At 39.9% G+C, this 23,353-nt stretch overlaps 1 protein-coding gene across 5 annotated transcripts in view; it reads right to left on the bottom strand.

The window, feature by feature from the left end:
- The window catches only part of grm8a (glutamate receptor, metabotropic 8a), a 308,183-nt gene that overhangs the window by 27,396 nt on the left and 257,434 nt on the right, over positions 1-23,353 (bottom strand). For all 5 annotated transcript variants that reach the window (XR_015112503.1, XR_015112502.1, XM_086202203.1 and 2 more), the window contains exons 8-10: positions 9,109-9,248; positions 5,870-6,016; positions 2,089-2,510 (exon numbers count right to left, since the gene is read on the bottom strand). Coding sequence is in view for 3 of the 5 variants with exons in the window: in XM_086202203.1 (XP_086058329.1) it covers positions 2,089-2,510; positions 5,870-6,016; positions 9,109-9,248 (709 nt within the window). In the remaining 2 variants the exon portion in view is untranslated. The remainder of the gene's footprint in view (positions 1-2,088; positions 2,511-5,869; positions 6,017-9,108; positions 9,249-23,353) is intronic.

Here is a 23,353-nt window from a genome sequence, read left to right on the forward strand (position 1 = left end):
GAAAGAAAGTGTGAGTGTTATGAGGAGGTGGTCCAAAAAGCTAAAAATTGGACAAGGCTTTGGAACAGAACTTCATAGTGGAGATACGGTTTTCTTCAATTTAGTGCTTATTTTTTGCCATACTTGTGTTATGACAAGGCAAAATTCCTGTTAGTTTAGTAGAGATGCACCAATACCACTTTTTTTCCCAGGCCAAGTACTTGAATTTTAGTGCTTCCTGATACAAGTCCTAATCCAAGTACTTAAAGTGATATAGTCATTTAAGATTTTACAATAGATTAAATTAGATGTTCTTCACCTCAAAAAATTACATTCTCAACATATTATTGCCACATATTTCACTATAATGTAACATATTCAGTGGATTTCAGCCAGCTGTAGGGCGTGTGCTACACACAACAGGCAAAGAAAGTGCATCATCACTCATGGCTTGAATCCTATTTTTGTTGCGATCACACAGTACAGTGTGAATGCAACTTTTGAGGGATTCTTTAAATTTAAAGTCATCATCATCAAATGCACCTGTGATGGCTTGGCTAGCGTGTGAAACCTGAGAATGTTTAGCGAGTAGGACGACTCTCTGCAGGGTAAAATCCACATTCATTTGCGGGGCATTTAAGCTCAAAGGAGACGCTGGGCCTGTCTAAATATCAGAAGTGAAGCTGACGAGCGAAATGTCTTGCAACAGGCTGCTGATGTGCTTTTTGTCAAAGTCGTGAAGCTTTGATTGCACTGGGTGTGTTGAAATCCCATGAGAGCAATGACTGACAGTGGCTGGTTATTAAGAGCAATGTACTAGGTAAGAGCCTGATTGTTGCAATCGCCCATTGTTAGCATTAGCAGTAGCCAAGTCCTTGAATTTTTGGCTCTTCAGATATTTTATCAGATGTTTTTGTCGATGTAGCTATTTTTTTTTTTTTGCTGTTCATCTTGAAAATGTATCACAGCATAGTTTTCATCTTTCCATACCTTAATAAAATCCCGTAACTGGGGCAGTGCACCTCTGCAGCGTACCTGCTCACTTCAGAGGTTAAGTGCCATGACGTATATCAGAAGGTATCGGAAGCATTGAGTGAGTACAAGTGAGCACATGAGCACTGTGTAGGAACAGATACCCAATACCGATATCTGTACCCTGCGTTTGAGGTGTTTGTTGATATTTTAGCATCGTGTTAAGTATTTCATGAACAGAAGGATAAAGACCAGCATAGAAGCCAAACACTAAAGTTTTGTTTTGTTTTGTTTTTCGGTCATGTTTCAATCTGCTACATGGGCTGAGAAATAAAGGTTTTGGTGGATGCTGACAATCTATCAAGTTTTTACTTGACTGTAGGTGTGAGTGTGAATGGTTGTCTGTCTCTGTGTTGGCCCTGAGATGGACTGGCGACCTGTCTAGGGTGAACCCTGCCTCTTGACCGAAAGCCGCTGGGATAGGCTCCAGCCCCCCAGTGACCCTTGACAGGAATAAGCGGAAGAAAATGGATGGATGGATGGATGGATGGGTTTTTAGGCATTTTTCTGGTTGTTTTTTGGTCTAAATGGGTTAAGAAACAACCACAGCAGTAGTGAGAACTGAGAAAAATGTCTGCTTTTCATTGAAGTCGAGAGACAAACCTGAAAAATTAAAATTACTTTCAAAAAACAAAAGATTTTGTGTGAATAATAATAGCAACACAATACCAGTAAGTTATGGCGATGAAGGAGAAACAGATGGCCATCTGGGTAGCAGAGACATTAACCTGAGTTCTATTAAATCCCACATTAACATTTTAGCCTCTTAGCCGACGCTCGCTGCCAGAGTCTCTCACAGCGAGTGCAAACAGTACAATAGGTGAGTGCGAGTTCAAGACTGATACATAATGTATGAAATAACATAATGATGAATAATGATTGCAGGCAACTCAGTCAGAAAGAAGGTAAAGAGGTTAAGGCCTCGTGTGAATACACAACACCTGAGTACACAAAAAATAAAAATCACTTACAGTGACCTTGAGTGTCACTCCAGCCAGCGAAATCTATGTGTACTGAGCACACATTCACACAGAGGGTAAATGGAGTGTGTGAGCATAATGACAGTGTTGTCCTCACCTGGGTGCTGTTACAGACTTCTTCCCCTGTTCAAATATACGGTGTATTCTGTTAGTCTTGGTGAGCAGGGCTGCATAGCTGAAACACATCCCCAAGCCCAGGAAAATCCTCCTGAACGAGCAGACCACCACATCTGGTGTGGCGATCATTAGGAAGGTGATGGCGTAACACAGGAAGATTCCTGTCAGGAGCACGTAGCTCATCTCCCGTCCTGATGCTCTCACGATGGGGGTGTCGTTGTATCGTACGAAAGTGACGATGACGAAAGATGTAGCTATGATCCCCAACATGGAGATGAAAACGGGGACAACGGTCCAGGGGGAATGCCACTCCAGCTTGATGATCGGGATTGGAACGCAGCCAGTGCGGTTGGCATCAGGTCTCATATCATATTTGCACAGTTCACAGGTAAATTCCGACGCCTGTGGGAGAGCGAGAGTGGAAACACACATGAAAGGTTTGTCAATTATTCATACTGACTCCAAATTCTAAGAGCACAAGCACTATTGGACACATTCCTCACTTGCATGCTGAGTCATGAGGATTTTCTTTGGTGTCCTTGTACTCTGCAGAGCAGTGAGGCACAGATTATCCAAGGCATAGCTTTTCCTTACCAAAAAATCGTAAAGCTCTATGGAACATTTCTAAAAACAGATGAAGTGAATAGAAAATTTCAAGACGAGCTAACTGACGGACCAGCTAAAATCCACTTGCCATTTCTGTACCTCTATGAATGTGGTTTTAAAACCCAAACAAAACAAGAACAAAATGTTTTCTATATGTAGATTGTATACATGCTACATGCTGTCATCTACAACAGTTTCAACAATTACTGCATCTTCCTCAAGGTTTCAAGCTCAGCTGTCTGTTATGTATATTCTGAAAGTAACATCTGATATTTGCCGTCAAATGCTTGTTTTTTTGTCATGCATCTTACACTCTGCTAAAATCCCAAATCTACAGTAAATGTGTCGACAGATTATTGATTTTAGAGCAACTGTGTGTGTCTACAAAATGAGTATTGATTGTTCTCCCTGACAATCATAGCTTGCTGCTGATATTTTCTTGTTCTTTTATTGCTTCTTGAGCGAGGGAACTCTTTGCACATACACTCATTCCCTCATGGAGTTTTCTAACTTAATAGGGAAGGGGACGGGCAGCTAAATTGTCCCTGACTGTGATATAATTAACATGGTGATGTGTATCTTAGTAATGTGTGATCAGACCCTTTTTTTCCCCATACCTCAGATTATGTGCTTCCATTTGCGGTAATAGCATCTGAGGGGTTTGTCCCACATATGAAGTGCTCATTTGCAAAAACAGATGAGTCATTTGTGAAATGGATAAACATTGAATTAAAACTATATGAAAATAACATCAATTTACATGAAATGATGATCAAAAATGTATCAAAAGTGCTTGATTCTTTCATGTAATTTTCTTAAGAACGGCTTTTATCAGTTTTGCAAATGAACTCTTCAAACAGGAAGATAAAAATGGACCTCCTAAGTGGATTCATTTTTTTTAAATATATAATTGCTTGAAATGAGTAAAAACAATAATCCTTGACTGCTACACATGGGGGACAAAACTCTACAGTAAAGTGAGACTAAGCGGGCACCAGCTGTCAAAGAGAAGATCCATGAAGAGATTAGCACGTTTACAATGCCAAAATGCTGTTATTGCTAGCACATCTTGTTAAATCATTGTAAGAGCCTTCAACAAATTAAACTGGCTGTGGCTGTGCTGCAAATTACGCTGAGGAGCTCTGTGTTGTATATTATGTTCAGCAACTGAATTTAAGTGTTATACAAGAGCTTTGCTTGCTTTTTTTTAATATAATGCTTAATATTTGCTTATTACTGTGTAATTAATTTATTTATTACACCATTATTGTGCTGCTTTGGTAATATGAGTTTCTGATTCTGCAAATAATCAATTACGTAAACAGTGCACTTGGTGTAACTTTGCACATAAGAGTTCCAGTGAAGAGGCACTGAGACATTTGGTTATGAAAACAAATCTCACATCACCACCGAATGCCAGAATGCAACATATCACATAGAATTACTTGTTCACTTTTATTCTTGGAGGAAGACAGTGTTTGCCAGACAATTTCTATTCAATGGTGAGAGTGTCATGGAAGATTGAATGAATTGCAGTTTACCGTCTACATCCTGTGAAGTATTAAACCTGCAAACGATTTGGTTGGCAGTCTCTGAAAGCAGCTGAAGATGACGATAAAAGCTGATACAATGAACAACTGGTGACCCCAAGTAGATGGTCTTCCTTAAACAAAGATAACTGCATGATCAATTATGTGCCCAGCGCCACAAAAACAAAACCCCCCAAAAAACTGAAGAAAAAATAAGAAGATAATGTTACTGTTACTGTCCTGGAATGACCACATGTTTGTGTTGTTGACATGATAACTAACAATTCTCCTCAGTTACGAGTTGCTCCTGCATTGTATCCTGTGGTCATCATCTCCATTTTTTCTCTCCATTCTACTTCGTCTTCCCCTGTAATCAACTCTGCTCACCCGTGGAACTCAAGCGATTACGTGAGACCGCCCTGCATTAGTGCCTGCTGATAAAAGCGTCTGTGCCCTTTTAGCCATTGCCTTGTCTGTGCTCCTAATGAGCAGTCAGCCTTTGTGCCTCTCGAAAATGCTACGTAATTATTCTGTATTCTGTAACTTGTTTGTGGGCCCGGAGCCATTTTTGTTAACTTTTATGAGGCGCTCGTTTTGTGAGGCAATTTGTGTGAACCAGGGAAGTAGGTACTCTTGTTTTATTTTTCACATTTTTCATACACGTAGGAATCCCATGTTATTATCACAAGGCCATATGGGTGGCGGCTGCAGTGTGTTTTTGGGTTAATCTAGGTAAGTCGTCAGATAGACCTTAGTTATTTTGTCAGGTAAGTTAGCACAACTTGGGAAAAGTGAATGTTTTGTGGTTTTTTTTAATGGTTTGTCGTCACCTGCAAGCCTTTCCTGAGTTCCCTGCCTCTGTGTATTTGTCACCTTAATGTTTGATAATTGTAATAAACGGGATTCACACAAGACAACAACCAAACGGTTTTCTCCCAAATTCTCTGAGGGTTGTGACATGAGCTCATTGGAGTGAAATATTTATGGAAATTCTGGATTTTAAAATTTCAGCGGCGAGAAAACGGATGCAATCTGAAGTTGATGGAGCTGCACAGGGATGTAATTAATAGATTATATGTTTAAATTGTGTGCACATATGATATTTCAGGTGGGGGTGCTTGTGCACACGAGTGTTCACGGATAATTGCATGTCGGTACACGATGTGGGTTCAATATATAGTTTGAATTTTGTTGTTGTTTCACTATTTAAGGGTGTATTCAGACCATTTCAAACCATCTGTTCACTTCTGTTGGTCTGAACACACCTTTAACATAGGGTCATCACAGGGTGCTTGGCAGGATTGGTGTGCTTTGAATTATTTATTCCTCCTTTTTTTCATTAAACTGGTGTTTTTTTTTATTATAATCTTCAGAAAACACTAATAACAGCTGTTAAAAAAAACAACAACAGATTTATCATTTCTATGCCCATGTCTCCATCACCTACAGACAAAAATTAGCCGCTTACTGTTGCTACTGGGTTCATTTACAGCTAAAATGATCAATACACAGTGACTGAGTTCAAAATTAAACAAAAAAAATAGAATTCAAAGGACTACTGCAAAGTGAACAGAGGTTCCATTATATGCTCATCAGAGTGTATTTCATTGGTTTGAGTGGACTTACCTGATAGTGGTATCCCTCACAACGCTCACAGTGCCAGCAGCAGGGTACACCTTTCACCACTTTCTTCCTTTCTCCTGCACGGCATGGGACGCTGCATACAGAGGGAGGGAGTGATGGGTCGCCTGTCTTCCAACGCATGGCCTCCATCTAAGTGGAGAAGGGAGGGACAGTGTTAGATGATGTCTGTTTGATAGATTGCACTTCTATTTTTCTTCTTCAAACTTCTTTGCTTTTTCATCTACAACAACATAAATTAATACTTGGAGCTTCGAGGATATTATGCCGGTACAAAGCTTGGCAACCATCTGCTGAAGCTGAAACAACTGCGTGTCAACTGTCCTTTAACACTTTGTTTTCTCTGGACTTGAAGAAAAGTGTTTCTACAGGGCAACTTGGAGAAGAATTAGCACAAGAAGATATTCTGATCATTTCCTGAGCGCTGTTGGGCACAAAACTAACACCAGCAAGTCTGGAAGACAGCATCAGAGCATAATCAGATCTGGCACAAATGGGCCATCTGTATTTCCATCTGTGTGTGTTTGTGTGTGTGTGCATATGTTCTTCCATGTGTGCATTTTGTTTGTTTGTGTTTGTGTCATGTTGGCATTACAGTGAATCCCTGAGCTTGCCATATGTGTGTGTCTGTAATAAACTCTGTCATACCCGTGAGTGTTTGTAATAAACTCTGTCGTACCCGTTGTCAAGGGTGCTGAGCAAAATGGAGCATTACAGTTTTAAACAGGCACACAATACACCAGTCAAACAAAAATTAATTTCTTCAGGGACGCACAAAATTGATACGATCTCTCTCCAAACACATGTATCACAAATTTTAACCAAATTTTCAGAAAATCTGCAAGGCATAATGAAAAATAATGTGCATCTCCATTCACCAGTTATGCAAATATTTGCGGCTCATTGACATAAACACTGAGTTTCTCTCCTCACTCCTACAGGGCGACAAACAATGTTTTATTTCCTAATTCATTCAATCTGCAGCAAAGCCTATTTATTACAGAAGGTGGATGTTAGTTTGTTACTCAATGACTATCGGAAGTTAGGGACAACACTCATATATTCCAACAGTGTTTATGCCCTCAAGTTTAAGTGTCAGGTCAAACTCTGCATGTTCTTCTGTACTGAGCCGTGAGGAAGATGTTTTGAGAGACTGTGTGTGAGTGTGTGTGTTTGTGTGGGTGTGAAGGGGGGGGCGCGTACACTGTCCCTTGCAGCCTTCAGCACCATGGACAGTGACACTGTCGCTGAACACAGGCAATCAGAGTTCTAAGAGAGTCTCTCTCTCTCTCTCTCTCTCTCTCTCTCTCTCTCTCTCTCTGGAGACACATACATTTCAAACATTTGATTTGAAATCTCTTACCGACTTATAAAAATCAAACTAACATAATCAGGTTTTGCAGGTTATACAGTGAATTTTAATGGCTGAGTGAGGTACTTAAGTGTCTGGGGATGTCATCCATCCTTCTGCTCACATGTTGGGATAGTAAACATAAATATACAAATAGATACATAAAGAAGTCACAGACGGTGCACTTGTGATGATTAAAAAAAAAATCTGTATTTTAGGCATATTCACTTAATAAAATGTTTGATGTACTTTTATTCCCCGACTCTAGTTTCATTAATATCTATAATAATGTACCAGTTTTGGTTTTGAACCAATATCCATTCATTCTCAAACTTTGGGGTGGGCAGAGACCCCAGGTTTCACAAGAGGTTGCAGCCCCTAGAGGTGGTGGTTCAGCCCATTGTAAGTACCACTACTTCCTGCGGGGAGGACTGGAGTTGAACCTTTGTTGCAGATTTTTGATAGGCCATTGAAAGTGAGCTGGAAAAAAACAAGTTACCAGGTTATGAGTGAGCTATTGAATGAAACACTATTACTATCCTTAAAAAGTACCGTGCTTACAGTCCAAACGTCCACATGAAGAAAAAAAAAAAGAGACAAAATTAGTCTTGTCATTGTCTTAACATCAGACATTGCTAACTCCTTGCCAAACACTACATATTTTGCTATATTACCAATGCTAAATATCTAAATGTGGAACCTTTATACCCTGATACAACGTTGTACTACTTAGGAGAAATGAAAAACTAACTTCAATGAAAAAAAGTTAGATTGTGTCCGTCTGTGTTTGGGCTTAAGTGTAAATGAGCATTGTTTCAGTTTCAAATCAGTTTCTACAAGTACATTGATTCAGAATTTTTCTCATCTTCATTTCATAGTCTTACAGCACACACACACACACACACACACACACACACACACACACACACACACACACACACACACACACACACACACCAGAGAACATGCATAAACTAACTGATAACTGTCAATCACAGAGATAACAACTACATACCAATATGCTTCTCAATTTGTGTCACATGTATGTACTTTGTACCATATACAAGAACTGTGTTTTCAATAATACTGTGTTGTTGTTGTTGTTCTTTAAATTTTGGCTGTGATGGCAACATAATAGATGTTTAAATAAAACATTAACCATGAACATTCCTGTCTTATAGTTTATGCTCATAAACTTCCTGTGTCTTGTTCATAGACCTGTTTGTTGGTCTTCAACCTAAACTGGACTGTTAAACAAGTCTAATACAGTTTCTAATTTGTCAAATGTCAAAGTGCCCAACAGTGTGTGTTATAACTATGAGATGTCCTGCACACTCTCTCTTTCTCTCAGTCAGCCAGGCCGTCCATCATGCAGAAAGCGTTTAGTGTCTATTAGTCTTCTCATCTGTCATCTGGCCTTTTTAATGAAGTCCTGGGTGAATTTCGAACATCAAGCTCAAGGAGTTTGGAAAGCACGCCTGGGTGGTTGCGAGAGGCAGAAGACAGATAGAGAGGATGGGAGCCTCTGTTTGCTTGTGCAGTCAATTGCGTGCTTTTGTATGGCTGTATGTGATGCCCAGGTGTATAATCTTCTCTCTGCACACAGGTCGTGTATATAAAGTGTGTCCTTGTGTGTCTGTGTGAGTGCACACTCGATCTACACTCAGTTTCATCTAACTACTGTTTCTTAACGATAGCAATAACTCAAACACATCCAGTCCGCCAGCACATTTCCTATTCTCTTGCATCTTTTCTCTCTGCTTTTCACTTAAGTCTTTGGTGAGTAAATGCATGTAATGTATTAGGGCTTCATGTGCTTGACTGTATTCATGGTCTAAATTTGTGCACGTGTGGTTATGTGTAAAAATCTCACTTTGAGGTGTAGTTTGTTGGTCCAGGACCCAATAACTCTGTACTCAGCAGTAGATCTGTTCGTGATCTGGTATTGGAAGATATCATATCTTCCAGGGGCATCTCCATTCTCATTGAAAACCACTGGTGTGCCGGCACTTCCTGCAACAGAGAGAGTTAGAAGATGGAAAGGTCATGGTAAGAACATTTTAATTTGTTCATGAGTGACACCAGGTTTAATCAATCCCATCAGGACTGAGCAAAAAGCACAAAAAAAAAATCAATGATATTCAGCCCATAAATGCTAGACTTCCATGTAAAAGTGCAGTAGTTCCCTAACTGTTTTAAGTTATGTAACCACTGATACATTCAACCTCTTGCTGTGTAGGCCTTGTCTCCATATATGGCACTAGCATCACCAGTGGCGAGGCTAGCGCTGCTAACATTTATACTAGCTCTGTCAGAAACGGAAGCCCCGGAGCAGACGGTTTTGACGGTCAGGACACAGCTGCTGTCCAGCTGTTGTCCCTTTCTGCTCCCATGAGTGGAGTTTGAAGAGGACTAAATCTATACTTGTTGAGGAAAAAAAAGGACAAACAAAGAGATTTATTACAAAACTGTCCTGTGAAAATTATAACGTTTTTGAATATAACCACCTCAAACTATTGAAATGTTGATTTTGAAGGCCAACATATTCACACTGTAAATGGGTCTGACATTGAAAGCGTTGCAGAGTATAAATACATTGGCATATGGCTTGATGTAAAGGTTACATTTAAATTTCATCTATATCATCTTTTCAGTAAAATGCGACAGAAAATTTGATTCTTGTAAAGGCACCAAGCCATCTTTTCAATGCTTGGTAGGAGGAGGGTAATTGAGGCAGTTTTTGTTTGTGTATGTGTGTGTATGTGCCTGGATTATGGAGATGTGATCTACCGCCATGCTACTCCTTCTGTCCTTAAACCCTCAAACTCCATTCATTACTCAGCCCTTAGATGCATCACAGGAGACAGTTAGGGTCTTCACCAATGTGCCCTTTACAATAATGTTATGTGGTCCTCTTTCGCGGAAAGAGGCAGTTTACTTTGCTGTCTGTTCATATACAAAGCTGTCATTTGTGATCTCCCATCTTATATCCATACTCTGTCGAATCGGTCCCCCATATTTTGTCACTGGCTTTCACTTGAGGTCCTCAGAATTTATAGTGACTGCTTTTCCTGCCCACAATGAATGGAACAACCTCCAATATACCTTAAAACTCAACACACTGGATTCTTTTGGTCAGTTTAGATCCTTGGTCCCAAATATGTGTATGTGTACTTACCATTTATATTTGTCTTATCCCTTACCTACATATTGCTCCCTATTTTACCATCATTTTTATTATTATCATCGTTAGTTGCACCTTTTAATGCTATGTTTATTTTTGATGTTGTAAATGACAACTTGCTTTCAGCTGATTTTTGATGTTAAACAAACATAGAAAGACAGATTGAATGAATTTTTATTAGTGTTTTAATACGTTGATCACAAGAGCATGTTCACCATTGCTCTTAATAGTAGGTCTAGTACCTGCTTCTCCATGTGCATGTGAAGAAGTGTGCTGTGATTGGATATACACATGCATGAATAGGTTTATGTGTCCTCTATCCTTTGATTTTCACACTCCCAATTTTGCTCAACACAAACCTTTTACCCTTCCCCCCCTCTCTTGTTTGCTGTCTTTCTTTTCTTTTGTAGCACTAGGATCAAATGAAATTGCTGAAAATGACACAGCATAAAGGGAATCCAATTACAGTTCACATGTGGGGAGAAAAACTGCATTATGGAAATTATACCCATGGAATATAACTCATTGATATGGTGGATGCTGAAGATACATTAATAATGCTTTCCTGTTTGAAGCAAAGAGAAGACTGACAGTGGAGCTTGATTAAGGAAAATACAATAGTGGAAGACAGAGGAGAAAAGAACTTGTCAGAAAGAGAAAAGAAAATTTTAAAAATGCCAAATCAAATAAGCTTGAGTACAAGTTATAAACATCCATGATATGTATTCACCATATAGCAACTAAACATATTGCAATCATTAATGGTCCAAAGGGAAAAGCCAAGTTAGGTTCTTGTACCAGCAGTCTGTGACTGTACTTTAATAACCACTCTTCACTGGGGGTTAATGGGTGTAAGCTTAAGATTGTTAGCATTGTAAAGGCATGGCGGTCAAGATTGGTAGAATTACTGAAGAAATTTAGCAATCTATGTTTCAAACATATAAACTTTAAGATTGCCTTCTCACTGTACCTTTAGGAACACTATAGAATTCACCTTGCAGATAGAAAGACCCTGCTTTCATGAATAAACTACCAACTTTCCAATAACCAGCTTGTGGTACCCCAGTGCTCTGCTAAATACAACAGTGGCCAACCTGGAGATGCGATGGTGTGGCATTCTGTAAACTGTTACAATGAACATCCTTAAAGTAGCCCATAACACTGTTATTTCACCACTTGGTTTCACACATAAATTCACAGTCTGTAGAGTTCAGGATGCAAGAAGAAGGAGGCTAATACTGTTGGCTAGTGCCGCACCTCCATTCATAATATTGCTGCCACGTGTTGTGATTTTACGGATAACTGTTTGTGACTTTTCATACACAGCAGTCATCATAACTTCCCCCCAGCCTTCTTGCTCTGTCTTAGCAGCAAGTATCTGCAATTCAGAGCGGCAAGGTAAATCGCTAACACTGCAGACACAGACATGGGCAGCAATGCAGGAAGATACTACATCGATTCTAACATGCTTTGAGAAATCATTTTAGATTTGGATGCAGCTTAAATAGTACAGCTGTTGTCTTTAAGTTATGTGTTCGGTGATTTTTTGGGTGGAATTCCAACTATTAAATCAAGGGTTTTAGCAGCTCCAAGCGGTAGCGTAAGCTAACGAGTGGTAGCATGATCTAAAGAGTGCTGGTGAAGATATAAAGTTAATGAACAGAGCCATATGTAGTTGTTATTTCAAAATTTTATTCATTACCTTTTAACTTACAAAAGAGAGGGAAAAATATTCAATGTCGTAGACCAAAGGGTCAGAACTGGAAGCTGTCACATCCCTAAACCAACCAGCAACGAACTAGCAATAAGCTATTTAGCACTACCCTGCACTGTCAATCATTACCCAGTAGCACTAAACTTTAACTGCTCTGCATTCTCCAACTCTCCTCTGTCTACATATTGCTACTTTCTTCAAAGTTTTACAATATTTCCATATTACTCTTCCATTGGCTCATCTCCTCCCAGTGAGAAGGAAATACTCTGAGACTGAAAACTGCAAAAATAAATCTACTTCCATCCCTCTCTATTATCTTGGCTTGGTTGTATTCACAAGGGTGTCAATTTCTCCTAGCTCTTTGGTCTCATGTTTATTATTATTTCCTTCTTCATCTCATCCCCCCAAAAATTCCTTCAATCGCTGTTTCCTTTTTTGCGGTCATCTTAAATCTACCACGCTTTTATCTCTCTTCCCCCGTATGAGTTTTCTTCCATCCCTCTGGCACTTTTAAAGCATGCAGGTTTACTTTAGATACTTTGCGTCAATTCAGAAAGTGAAAAAAAAAATCTCACAGAGGGACGGACAAGTCATTTCGTCCTCCCCACTCTCTCTGGTTTCTTTTATTTTTTTATTCCTATTCACCAATCAGTTTACTGATGCCTCTGTAGAATAAGTTGGGGATGTAGAAACTAAAACAGTGTGACTGCTAAAATAGTGGCACTGCTCCTTTTTTTTTTTTTTTTTTTAAAGGTAGTGTTTCTCAGAAATCGCAAACAAATGATACCAACACTTTGACATTTAATTATTATTTTCTAGTGTTGGTACCATCTGTTTGCGATTTCTGAGAAACACTACCTTTTTTTTTAAAAGCAGCAGAAGCAATAACTGCAAATCATACAACAGAGTCGACAGGAAGTAATAAAATAGCTGACAACCCCCCATCAGTTCTGATTCATGTTTTGGTTTGAAGACATGTAATGATGAGCTTACTGGTCCAAAAAACAATTCCATTACGATTTTATTTTGTTTATTCAACTTTACTGAAAATAATTCTTTGTTAGAATATTTGCAAAAGGGACAAGCAAAATTAGTTACTTGAGATGAACTAAAAATATTGATGATAGTCTAAAAATATTACATAATCCTGATAATAATGATAATAAAGTAATAATGATAAAAAAAAAATTGTGTATCTGCCGGGCAAGTACGAGAATCAAACATTGTTCCAGTGAGATAAAACCACTATTTCAATCCTGTGAGGTTGTTGATGTAGTCTTTTGTGTGTCATCAGAGTGGGAGCAGTGGCTTACATCCACATACAAATCTCTGTTTGGTTGACCTTGGCAAAGAAATGATTTACCTGTTGCCCTGGCAACAAAGTTCCACCACACCTTGAAGAGACAATACCTGAGATTCCCAGTTATTCGAGTGAGGATAATGAGCAATGAATTTTTCCGTTGGATACGATGTCACAGAATCCGGTGTTCTTATAAAAGCATACTTATGAAAGAAAATATGTTGTGACATCAATTCAATACTGTCATGAATCACTTTTGCAAAATAAATTGAGTTTATTTGTGCACTACATTCCTGTAAATCCAAGAAAACAACATTCATTTTAGGCTACATTTTTTATTTCTTTCGTGCTTTTTGAATTTCTTTTCCAACCAAATTCTATGAGCTGTAACAAATAACTCTATTTTAGCAATATCATAAAATGAGGATTGACTAGAACTCACTCAGAGAATACAGACCTCTGTAGATACAGAGTTCAAAATAATGGCTTCCCAACCACCTAAAATCAAACAGGACACAATCTGTTGCTTTATCCTTCTTGTTAAAATAAATGTACTCACACATTTCATTGAAATATACCTCTAATTTTGTTCAAAATATTGATTATTACATCAAAAATAGATCCAGAACATGTCATACATCTCTATCTGTCCATGAACTCAAGGAAAAGTTAATTTATGGCCTGGAACTGTCAAGGATCCAATGTCTAAAAATTAACCCAGATTATTTCCAAAATGCATCCAAATTCGATCACAATCTGTCCATGACGCTTACTTTACCTCCTTAAAAGGTAAAATAAAAAAGGTTTCAAGACTTACATTCATTACCTAAAACAAACTGACCAGTTCTTCAATAACACAGAAAGTGCAGATACATACTGACATAATGTGTTTTTTTGAAGAATAATTTTTTTTTCTAATTTTAGGATCGTTGGGTGCTCAGATTGAGTCTTGAGTGAAGAGAAAATGGTTATATACCTCTAAATGAGGTATTTAATCTCTGTTTGTGTTTCTTTCATTCCAAGTATTTTCCTTTTCTCCACATGATCTAACTCTCCAGGTTTTTCTCTCTGCAACAGCTGCAGCTGGCAGACAGGAAGCAGCAGCAGCAGCCCTACTGAGGTGTCCCCCAGCAAGATATGGTTTCCTGACGGCCAGAGGCACCACTCTGGAGCTGTCTTGCAGCAGATTTGGAGGCTTTTACTTAGGCGATGAAATTTGGAATATATTTCTTCTCTGTTGGCAATGGAAGCCCACAGGTCATGACCTTTTACTTTGATAATGTAATGGGACATTTAACAAAGACTGAAAGGTATTCAGTAAAGCTAGAGTGAATTCAAATTTCATTGAAATGGAGTTAAAAACAGACACGGTTGAAGATGAGAAACAGGAAAAGGGAATAAAGCACTATTTGTTTGCGTTGCCATTACGCTCAAATATATTCCGTGTCAGTTGCAATCATAAATCAAACTGAGGCGAGTGTGATGGAAACAATCAAAAAGAGGAAATGTTTGTGTAAGAAGTGAGCAAGACAGTAGACACCCTTCACCTAAGAAGAGAAGATGGAGACAGGATGTGGGGGGGGAATACAAATGAGTGACAGAGGAGGATAGAAATAAAAGAGACACGTAAAGAGGGCTATAGGAACAAGTCAAACCCTTCTGACAGAGGAAGGAGAGGGAACATGGGGCTGAAGATGTGTGAATGTCACATATAAATGCAACGACAAAAAAGTTTGACAGAAAAGGGAAGGCAATGATATCAGGATGGAAAACAGAGGACATAGAGGGCGGGAAAGAGTGAGAATATCAATTAACATGAGCTGTAATCCATCCCCAGGTGACAGAGATATAGGAACAGACAGACGAGAGAGAATGAGGAAACGAGGAATGTACGACTGGACGAAGACCTCTGCCTGATAACTGGAGAAAAGGAAAGCTGGGCGGAGAGAAAGTGAGAGGGAAGAGAAGAAAGACAAGCTGCAAAACACTAAGGATGAAGAGCAAGTATTCAAAGGAGCCAGCTAGGGCCCTATTTTTGGGTTGGTTGAGGCTGCGTGTGCTGAGCTGCGCCAGCAAACTAGCATCTTTCTGGGCCACTACTGAGGTCATTCCCTCAACTGTGTTACTTTAGTATCTCTGTAACTTGCTCGGCACCTCAGTGGGAGGAGAAGTGCAGCAGATGCCAATCCATTAATACAGCGTAACATTGATGCCAAGAATTAATACACCGTCCAGACTGCTCAAGGAAGGTCAAAAGCTTAGGGCACTCCTAGTTTGTCTTTTTACGAGGTGAAGGCACATGAATATAAACCTCAATCCAATCCACAAAAAAAATCTCTTTATTAAATTTTAGCCTTTTCACAGTTTTTTTTTTACTGTGACATTAACTCCCACCAGACTGAATAAAGATTAATGAGCAGGATCTATCACCTGGAGTGGCAACCATCCAATACTCTCCTCAATGTCATCTGAAGGTGGTTGGTTTTGATTTTATTCCTGACAAATGATATTGTCAAGGCAACATTACCATCACTGATTCAATGGTACATTTTGGGCAAACTGAACCACACATTCAAGCTTGTGTCATATGGAAAATACTGGTGATTCACTAATCTAATGCAAAGTAGCAAGTTTTACCAAAGTTCCTTGTTCAGTTACCTTTGCTTTTTCTTTACTGCTCTTCTTCATGACAACTCTGGCATTTAAGAGTCAGTTTGCAGTCTTTTCTAAGCTGTTTTTCTCCTCTGCAGCAAAACTCACTGCTGTCAACTGTCTCCTTTCCATCATCTCCTTCTCAAAGAATCTTACAGTATGTCACAGTTCCTTTGGGTGTGTTGAGTTTTATTTCCAAACTGACAGTTTTGGACTCTTTCATTCTGACATTGTTGTTGTTCCTTGTTGTCCTTGTTACCTTTTTTGTGCCTCTTGATTTGTGTTTTGATCAAATCCTTCATAGTTTCCTGTTTTATTTTGAAATGCACTCCCCTAGTTTGTCTTTTCTTGTTCTTCCAGTCTGTTTCCTGTCTTTTTTCCAAGATTTGCCTGTGCTATATTCAGTTTTCAACAGCTATTCTACAGTCCGTAGTTTATATATGATGTTTATATGTTTGAAGTATCTCAAATATCAGGAACCTTTTTTTCTCCAGAAACAAAGGTCCATGTCTTTGATTAAGACATGGATTGTCTGGTATTTCTTTCAAATACTAATATTCTGCTTCATTCAAATCTGTTGGAATTCCCAAAATTCAATCCAAAACTGCTTGCGGGCTGTGAGTCAAACCCCACACCACTACATCCAAGTGTTTTGAACATTTCATAGGTAAGGGAAATTTTTGTTTACTTTTATTATAAAATTGTCAGTGATGGCACGGTGGTGCAGTGGTCAGCACTCTCGCCTCACAGCAAGAAGGTTCCGGGTTGGCGCCCCGGCTCGAGCACGGGATCTTTCTGTGTGAGTCTGCATGTTCTCCCTGTTCCTGCGTGGGTTCTCTCTGGTACTCCAGCTTCCTCCCACAGTCCAAAGACATCAAGAGGGGACGAGGCTGATTGATACTCTAAATTGACCGTAGGTGTGGCTGTGAGAGTGAATGGTTTTCCATCTATGTGTGATGGCCCTGTGATGGATTGGTGACTTGTCCAGGGTGAACCTCGCCTCTCTCCCAAAGACAGGCGGGATAGGCTCCAGCCTTCCCGGCAACCTTAACAGGATAAGCGGAAGAAAGTGGTTGCATGGATGGATTAAATCATCAGATTCTTTATTCCCTGCCAGCCTAAACATTACCAATGTTGACATCCTATACCCCTCTTTGACTTCAGCTCCATAACACCAGTCTCTTTCTCCAAATAAAACAAGTTCTTCCTTTACTCTGTCCATTTCTAAGAGCTCTAAATACCCCATCTCCTCTTCTTACAACCTCTCAGTTATTACAATGTCTTGCCAGAGCAAAAATAAAGGCCAGCAAGGAGAGAATAACAGAGCAGATAACAGACTCGGCAAAAGAAACAATTTATACTTGAGGAGGATCAAGATCTAAATGGTCCACTTTTACTAAATAAGGTGGAAAGTGAGATAAGGAACGAGGACCAGAACAAAGGAAAGATAGCTGAGAGGGAGTGGAAAATAGAGGATTTTCACTAAGCATGCTTTATAGACACACACAGCATGAGAAAAATTTGTATCACAATCTCCAGTAATTACAGAGAACTAATTATAGGGAGCTACTAGTTGTGTCACAATCTGCATTTAATGCATAGAATGGGAAAAGAGATGAGGTAAAAACAGTGGGAGAGGGCCACTATTGTTGATGAACAGAGACAAAGGAGCCTGAAAAGAGGGGTAGAGATACAATTCAGAGAAAATGAAATCGAGGGGGAGGAGAAGTAAATAAAATGAGAACCTTGCTTCGCTAAATTCAGCAGAGGCAAAGACGAAAGGTGAAAGGGTGGACAAGAATATGGATAATAATAATGTTTCACTGCTAAGAAATAATCTGTGAGATGTCCCGTCTATTGTCCTGGGTGATTCCATTGCTCGTGGACATGGATTACAGCTCAAATTACCTCAAGAGTATACAATTTACATATGTCAACGTATTCTCATGAAACATTTATGACATATTGTAAAAAGCTACACACAGTTTAATGTGCATAATTCAACAAACGTACGAGTGATCAGTGCTCCTACACAAGTCTCTGAAGCAAAATAACAGACATTCATTTTACTCTCAGTGGAAATTCCATAGGGCGGCACGGTGGTGCAGTGGTTAGCACTGTGGCCTGACAGCAAGAAGGTTCCAGGTTCAAGCCCTGGCTCAAGCACGGGTTCTCTCTGTGCCTGCATTAGTTCTATCTGGGTACTTCCTCCCACAGTCCAAAGACATGCAAACGGGGACTAGGCTGATCAGCCACTCTTAGTAAGTAATAAGTGTGACTGTGAGTGTGAATGGTTGTCTGTCTATATGTGTTGGCCCTGTGATGGACTGGCAACCTGTCCAAGGTGAACCCGCCCAAAGGCTGCTGGGATAGGCTCCAGTCCCCCCGCGACCCTTAACAGGATAAGCGGAAGAAAATGGATGGAATGAAATTCTATATTCCAAGATATCTCAATAAACACACCCATTTTTATTGTTATGTTTTTGGGAGAACAACTGCAAATGTCCTGATGTTAATGTAACCTGGCCACAACAAGATTTGGCGATGTTTCTTATTTCAAAGGTTGACAACACTATCTTATCTCTTAAATTGGATGTAGGTGTGGCTGTGAGACTGAATGGTTGTTTGTCTATATATGTTTGCCCTGCAATGGAATGGTGACCCATCCAGGGTGTACCCCGCCTCTCACCAGACGGCAGCTGGGATAGGCACCAGCCTACCCTGCAACCCTTAACAGGATAAGTGGTAGAAAATGGATGGATGGATGAAATGTTAGTTCAGAGGGTTTTCCCCCCAAATACCTGTTCATTGACAGGGCTGAAATCACAGGTCATTTCTCACCACAAGTAGCCAATCACATGGGATTTAGACAAAAGTGACTAAGACACAGGTATGGACCAGGGGCATTTGTCAGGGGTGAACAGCATGCAGCAGTGCTGCCCCTTCCTGATAATGTGGAGGATAGATTCCAAATTAATAGCTTTTCATTGGTATGAATATGATCAAATATTTCAAAAAGCCAATATACATGCATCCAACAGCAGCTTTGTTAGTTATGGACCTGCGATACATTTGCACAGCATCAAATATATATTCCTCATATTTATATATAGCACACTTTTCTTCTGTGGCTCCTCCTGCAGCTTTAACTGAGAAGGTTTTTGGCCATTTTGGTCCCGGCTCCACTGGGGTTTGAAGCAAGCTGAGCGGGAACTAAAAATGTGACGTAAACACATAGTGGGGCGCTGATTGGGTAACTTATCCACTTACGTCATCTACTTTGTATCATCTTTGCCTCGGCAGAATACTGGTCGATCACATGGTCAAGTCTTTTATACCTATCGTGATTGTTCTGTTTCGCCACTTGAAGCCTTGCCTGACTGTTGTCGCTTACTTTTGGTTTAAGCAAAAACCACTGACTAAGCACCAGGCCTAATGCTGCCTGCATGTCATCCATTGTTGTTGCGTCGCACACAAATTAGGTGCTCTTTCTACAACTGAGCCAAAATGGAGGCAGTGAGCAAGAGTGACCCCTCCAAGTCTCGTGGACATTGGCAAAGCTGAGTCACCTGTCCATTTGGACATGATAAATAAAGCGTCTTATGCTGATCACAAGCAGTCCATGACTTCAGAACTTCTTTTTTGATAAAGCTTACAGTTAGGGCTGGCATGGGCTAGTCATTAGATATGCTGCTATAAGGTTAGACTGCTGGGGGAGCTCCCATGATGCACTGGGCTTCTCTCTCCTTCTGTCCTCTTCTCTGTCCTCCTGTACTAATTCTTGTTACTAACTTGCCTTCTTCTCAGGAGCCTTGTGCTTCCCCACTTCCAATGCCTAACTTATGCTGCTGCTGGAGGAGGCTTCAGACTTGAAGAGGCTCAAGCTGCCACCCTTAGTAACAGTATTAGCACTAGTAGTATTGATAGAAGTATTCTCCATGCTGGACTAACATTAAGATCAGCATTGTGTTAAACCTGTTATGTAATTTTTTGTAGCTGGTTGTTATTGTTTACTGTGCCCTACGTCCCTCTGTTTTTCTCTACAGTCGTCTTTCTCCTTCAGGCCTGCCAACGTCCACATCTATCTGTTAAACTCACCCCATTTCTCTCTCTCTTTATCTCTGTCGCTCTCTTTTCTTCTCTGGATCTGTCTTTTTCCATTATCTGGCTTTTTCTTTGTGCCGCTTTCCTGTTCTCTTACCCCCTAAGCAGTCAAAGCAGATGGCCGTTCCCATTGAGCCTGGATGTGCTTGACATTCCTACATGTTAAAAGGAAGGTGTACTCGACTTGTAAAGTGTACATGTTAAAAGGAAGGTGTACTCTACTTGTAAAGTGTCATGCCATAACTTGGCACTATACAAGTAACTTTAACTTGACTGATGGCAGGCTATATAGCGGAGAGAAAAATTGAGGAGCTCAAGATGGAGAACATGACTATAGAGTTACTAAACTGTTGTCAGGAGGCAGCGGGTCTTCGGATAGAGTTCCAGCAGCATCAGACTGCTGCTCTCAAGATGAACATGGAGATCAAAGCTGTCACAGAAGAGAAGTTGAGGGAACAGCAGCAGAAACTCCATCTGGAGTTGGAACTTGAGAAGAAAAAAATGCTCTGCAAAATAATCATGCAAACTGTGCTCAGAAGGTTGAGCAGCAAACTTCTAATAAGAATAAGGAAATCAAGTTTGCCAGAGATGTGTTAGAGAAGGTCAGGGAACTGCTGTGGAAGCTCCACCTGGAGTTGGAACCACTCAAAGAACAAAATGATGCTCTGCAAAAGGAAAATGTGCAGCTTTGAATGTTTAAAGATGATTTTGTTGCCCTGAAGCTGGAGATGCAGAACAGAAAGATAGAGCTGGCAACTTCTGCTCAGGAGGCAGACAGTCCATATGCAGAGCTCCAGCAGCACTGAACTGCTGCTCCCAAGATAAAGCAGGAGTTTAAGGCTATTGCAGGTGAATTAGAGAAGGTCAGGGCAGAACGGTGGAAGCTCTCCTTGGAGCTGGGACTGGTCAAAGAACAAAAAGACGCCCAGCAAAATGAAAATGTGTAGCTTCAAATGTTGAAAGATGAGTTTTTTTTTTCCTGACGATGGAGTCCCTGCAAAAGCACATGGCTAATGATGAAGCCAGGATGAGCTACAAAGGTGGAGGAGGTTCTGGAGCAGCTGCACTGCCAAATGGTCCTCAAAGGGAAGAGGGGAGCAAAGAAAAAGAAGAACTGGTTCTTGAGGCTCTTAAATTGGTTCCACAACACTATATATCAACCATTATCCATCCCTAATATATATTTCTCCTTGCATTTTTATTGCCACTGTCATCCATTCCTGTGGATAACAGCACAAACAGAATAGTGTACAGACACAGAGGATAAGAGTGTGTTTCTGTATTCACTGTCAGGATATTCGTTGTGTTTGTATGATTCGAGATTAAAGACAAGGCTAAATCTAATCAACAACAAATTCTTGACAACATATATGTGATATATATTTGCTATCACTGCACAGATGTCAAGAGCTAGTGGCTTCTTAGAATATGCAATTCCACATTATCCCTCAACCTCAGTTCAACTCCAATTCTGGGTTGTTTTTGTGGATACATGTCAGCCTGTCTACTGTGTTCATTTTGGCTCTCTGTCTAATTGCCTTCTGCTCCTTATCTAAAATTGTATTCAGTAAATGATCCCCTTGCTGAAATTAGTCCATTGCAGCAGTAAAAATGAATCATGCTGTGAAGATAATGAGAAGAATACTAGACGATTAAAGATTAAATGCAGGAATAAAGCCTACATTTATAAATACACTGGAATATAAAATGCCAATCTCTCAAAACAGCCTCCATTGTCATTATTCACCAACCATGACATGAATGGCTTCCCAGGGGGCATACACAATAGGAGAGAACTAATAGGTGAGACAAGGTGGTACCACTTGTACAAGGCTGGACAGTAAGTCAATCTTCTACTTACTACCTGCTGCTCATAAGCGAACAGCAGGTAATAAGTAGGAGATTATATGGGACTGAGGAGTGCATGTGTGTGTATGTGCATGTGTCTCAATAATCAAAATGATCACACAAACGGGGCACAATGACAATTTCATTGTTGTAATATTGTGAGAAAAAAATAATATGGTATACAAATGGGGATTCATTCATTGTTTCCTTGAAACACACTACGAGAGGGTTGATAACACACTCGCGTGCACGTGTGTCAAGAGTCAAGATTCATTTATTTCATCCCAAGGGAAATTTTGTTGCCATGTACTTCAGGCTGCTACATACAAGACATCACTGTAATGCAAATAAAGTGCATAGAGTAAGTTCATGTTCTGACCTCCATCCACACTGTTTCTTTGGGTCATTGAGGAGATTCACTTAAAGGGGGACAAAGGAATTTTTGTGTCGAAATATTTTGTATTTTGTGTGTGTTTTTGTGTCTGATTAGCTTGGCGTGAGTGGAGGCAAGGAAGATTAGCCTAGCTCTGAACAAGCAACACATTCTTGTGAAACATCTGTAATCTCATAAAAGTTATACACAAATATTGGTGCATAATTGTAAGATTAGCATCAGATTTGATCAATGTGTCCATGTAACATTAGCGAGCAGATATAGTGCTGTTTAAAGAGTACAACTCGCTATGCTATACTCATTGCCAGCATGTGTCCCATGTCAAGATTTTTCTTTTCTCTTCTTTGGACAATTATATATTTCAATATTGTTTTGTTTGGTTAAATTAAGGGTTATAATACAAATAAAATGAATTAATAATAATTCATTATTATCTCATCTTCATCCAGGCTTCACGCTAAGCTAAGCTAAGCTAAGCAGGGAACCATCACTGCAATCATGCAATATGGTCATGAGCAAAGCCTCAACATGAAATGGGGGGGGGGGGGCCTTGCAATTTTGATGAAGGCATGAGGCCCATGGCTCCAAACGTCCACAGACACACCCAAAAACGCTAAGTTCACTCAATCCTATTTATAATTTCTGGCTTCTAATGAGCATTAATTTCTTAGCTCATCACTCAATTAAAGTGATACTTTAAGTAATTTGTCGCTGTAATAAATTACAGCGACAAATTACCGAAAGTCTCACAAACAATACCATTTTTATGTTGCCAGACACATGGCAGAAAACATCTGAACATTTGGCTCCTCACAGCTCACAGTTACATTGGTAATTACCATTCATCCAACCATCAATTTTCCATACCGCTTATCTGTTAAGGGTCACAGGGGGGCTGACATTGGGCAAGAGGCGGGGTACA

Source organism: Aulostomus chinensis, chromosome 4 (genome assembly GCF_037954235.1).
Source record: "Aulostomus chinensis isolate RoL2024-O1b breed Wild chromosome 4, RoL_Achi_v1.0, whole genome shotgun sequence".
In the NCBI taxonomy this organism is placed as follows: domain Eukaryota; kingdom Metazoa; phylum Chordata; class Actinopteri; order Syngnathiformes; family Aulostomidae; genus Aulostomus; species Aulostomus chinensis.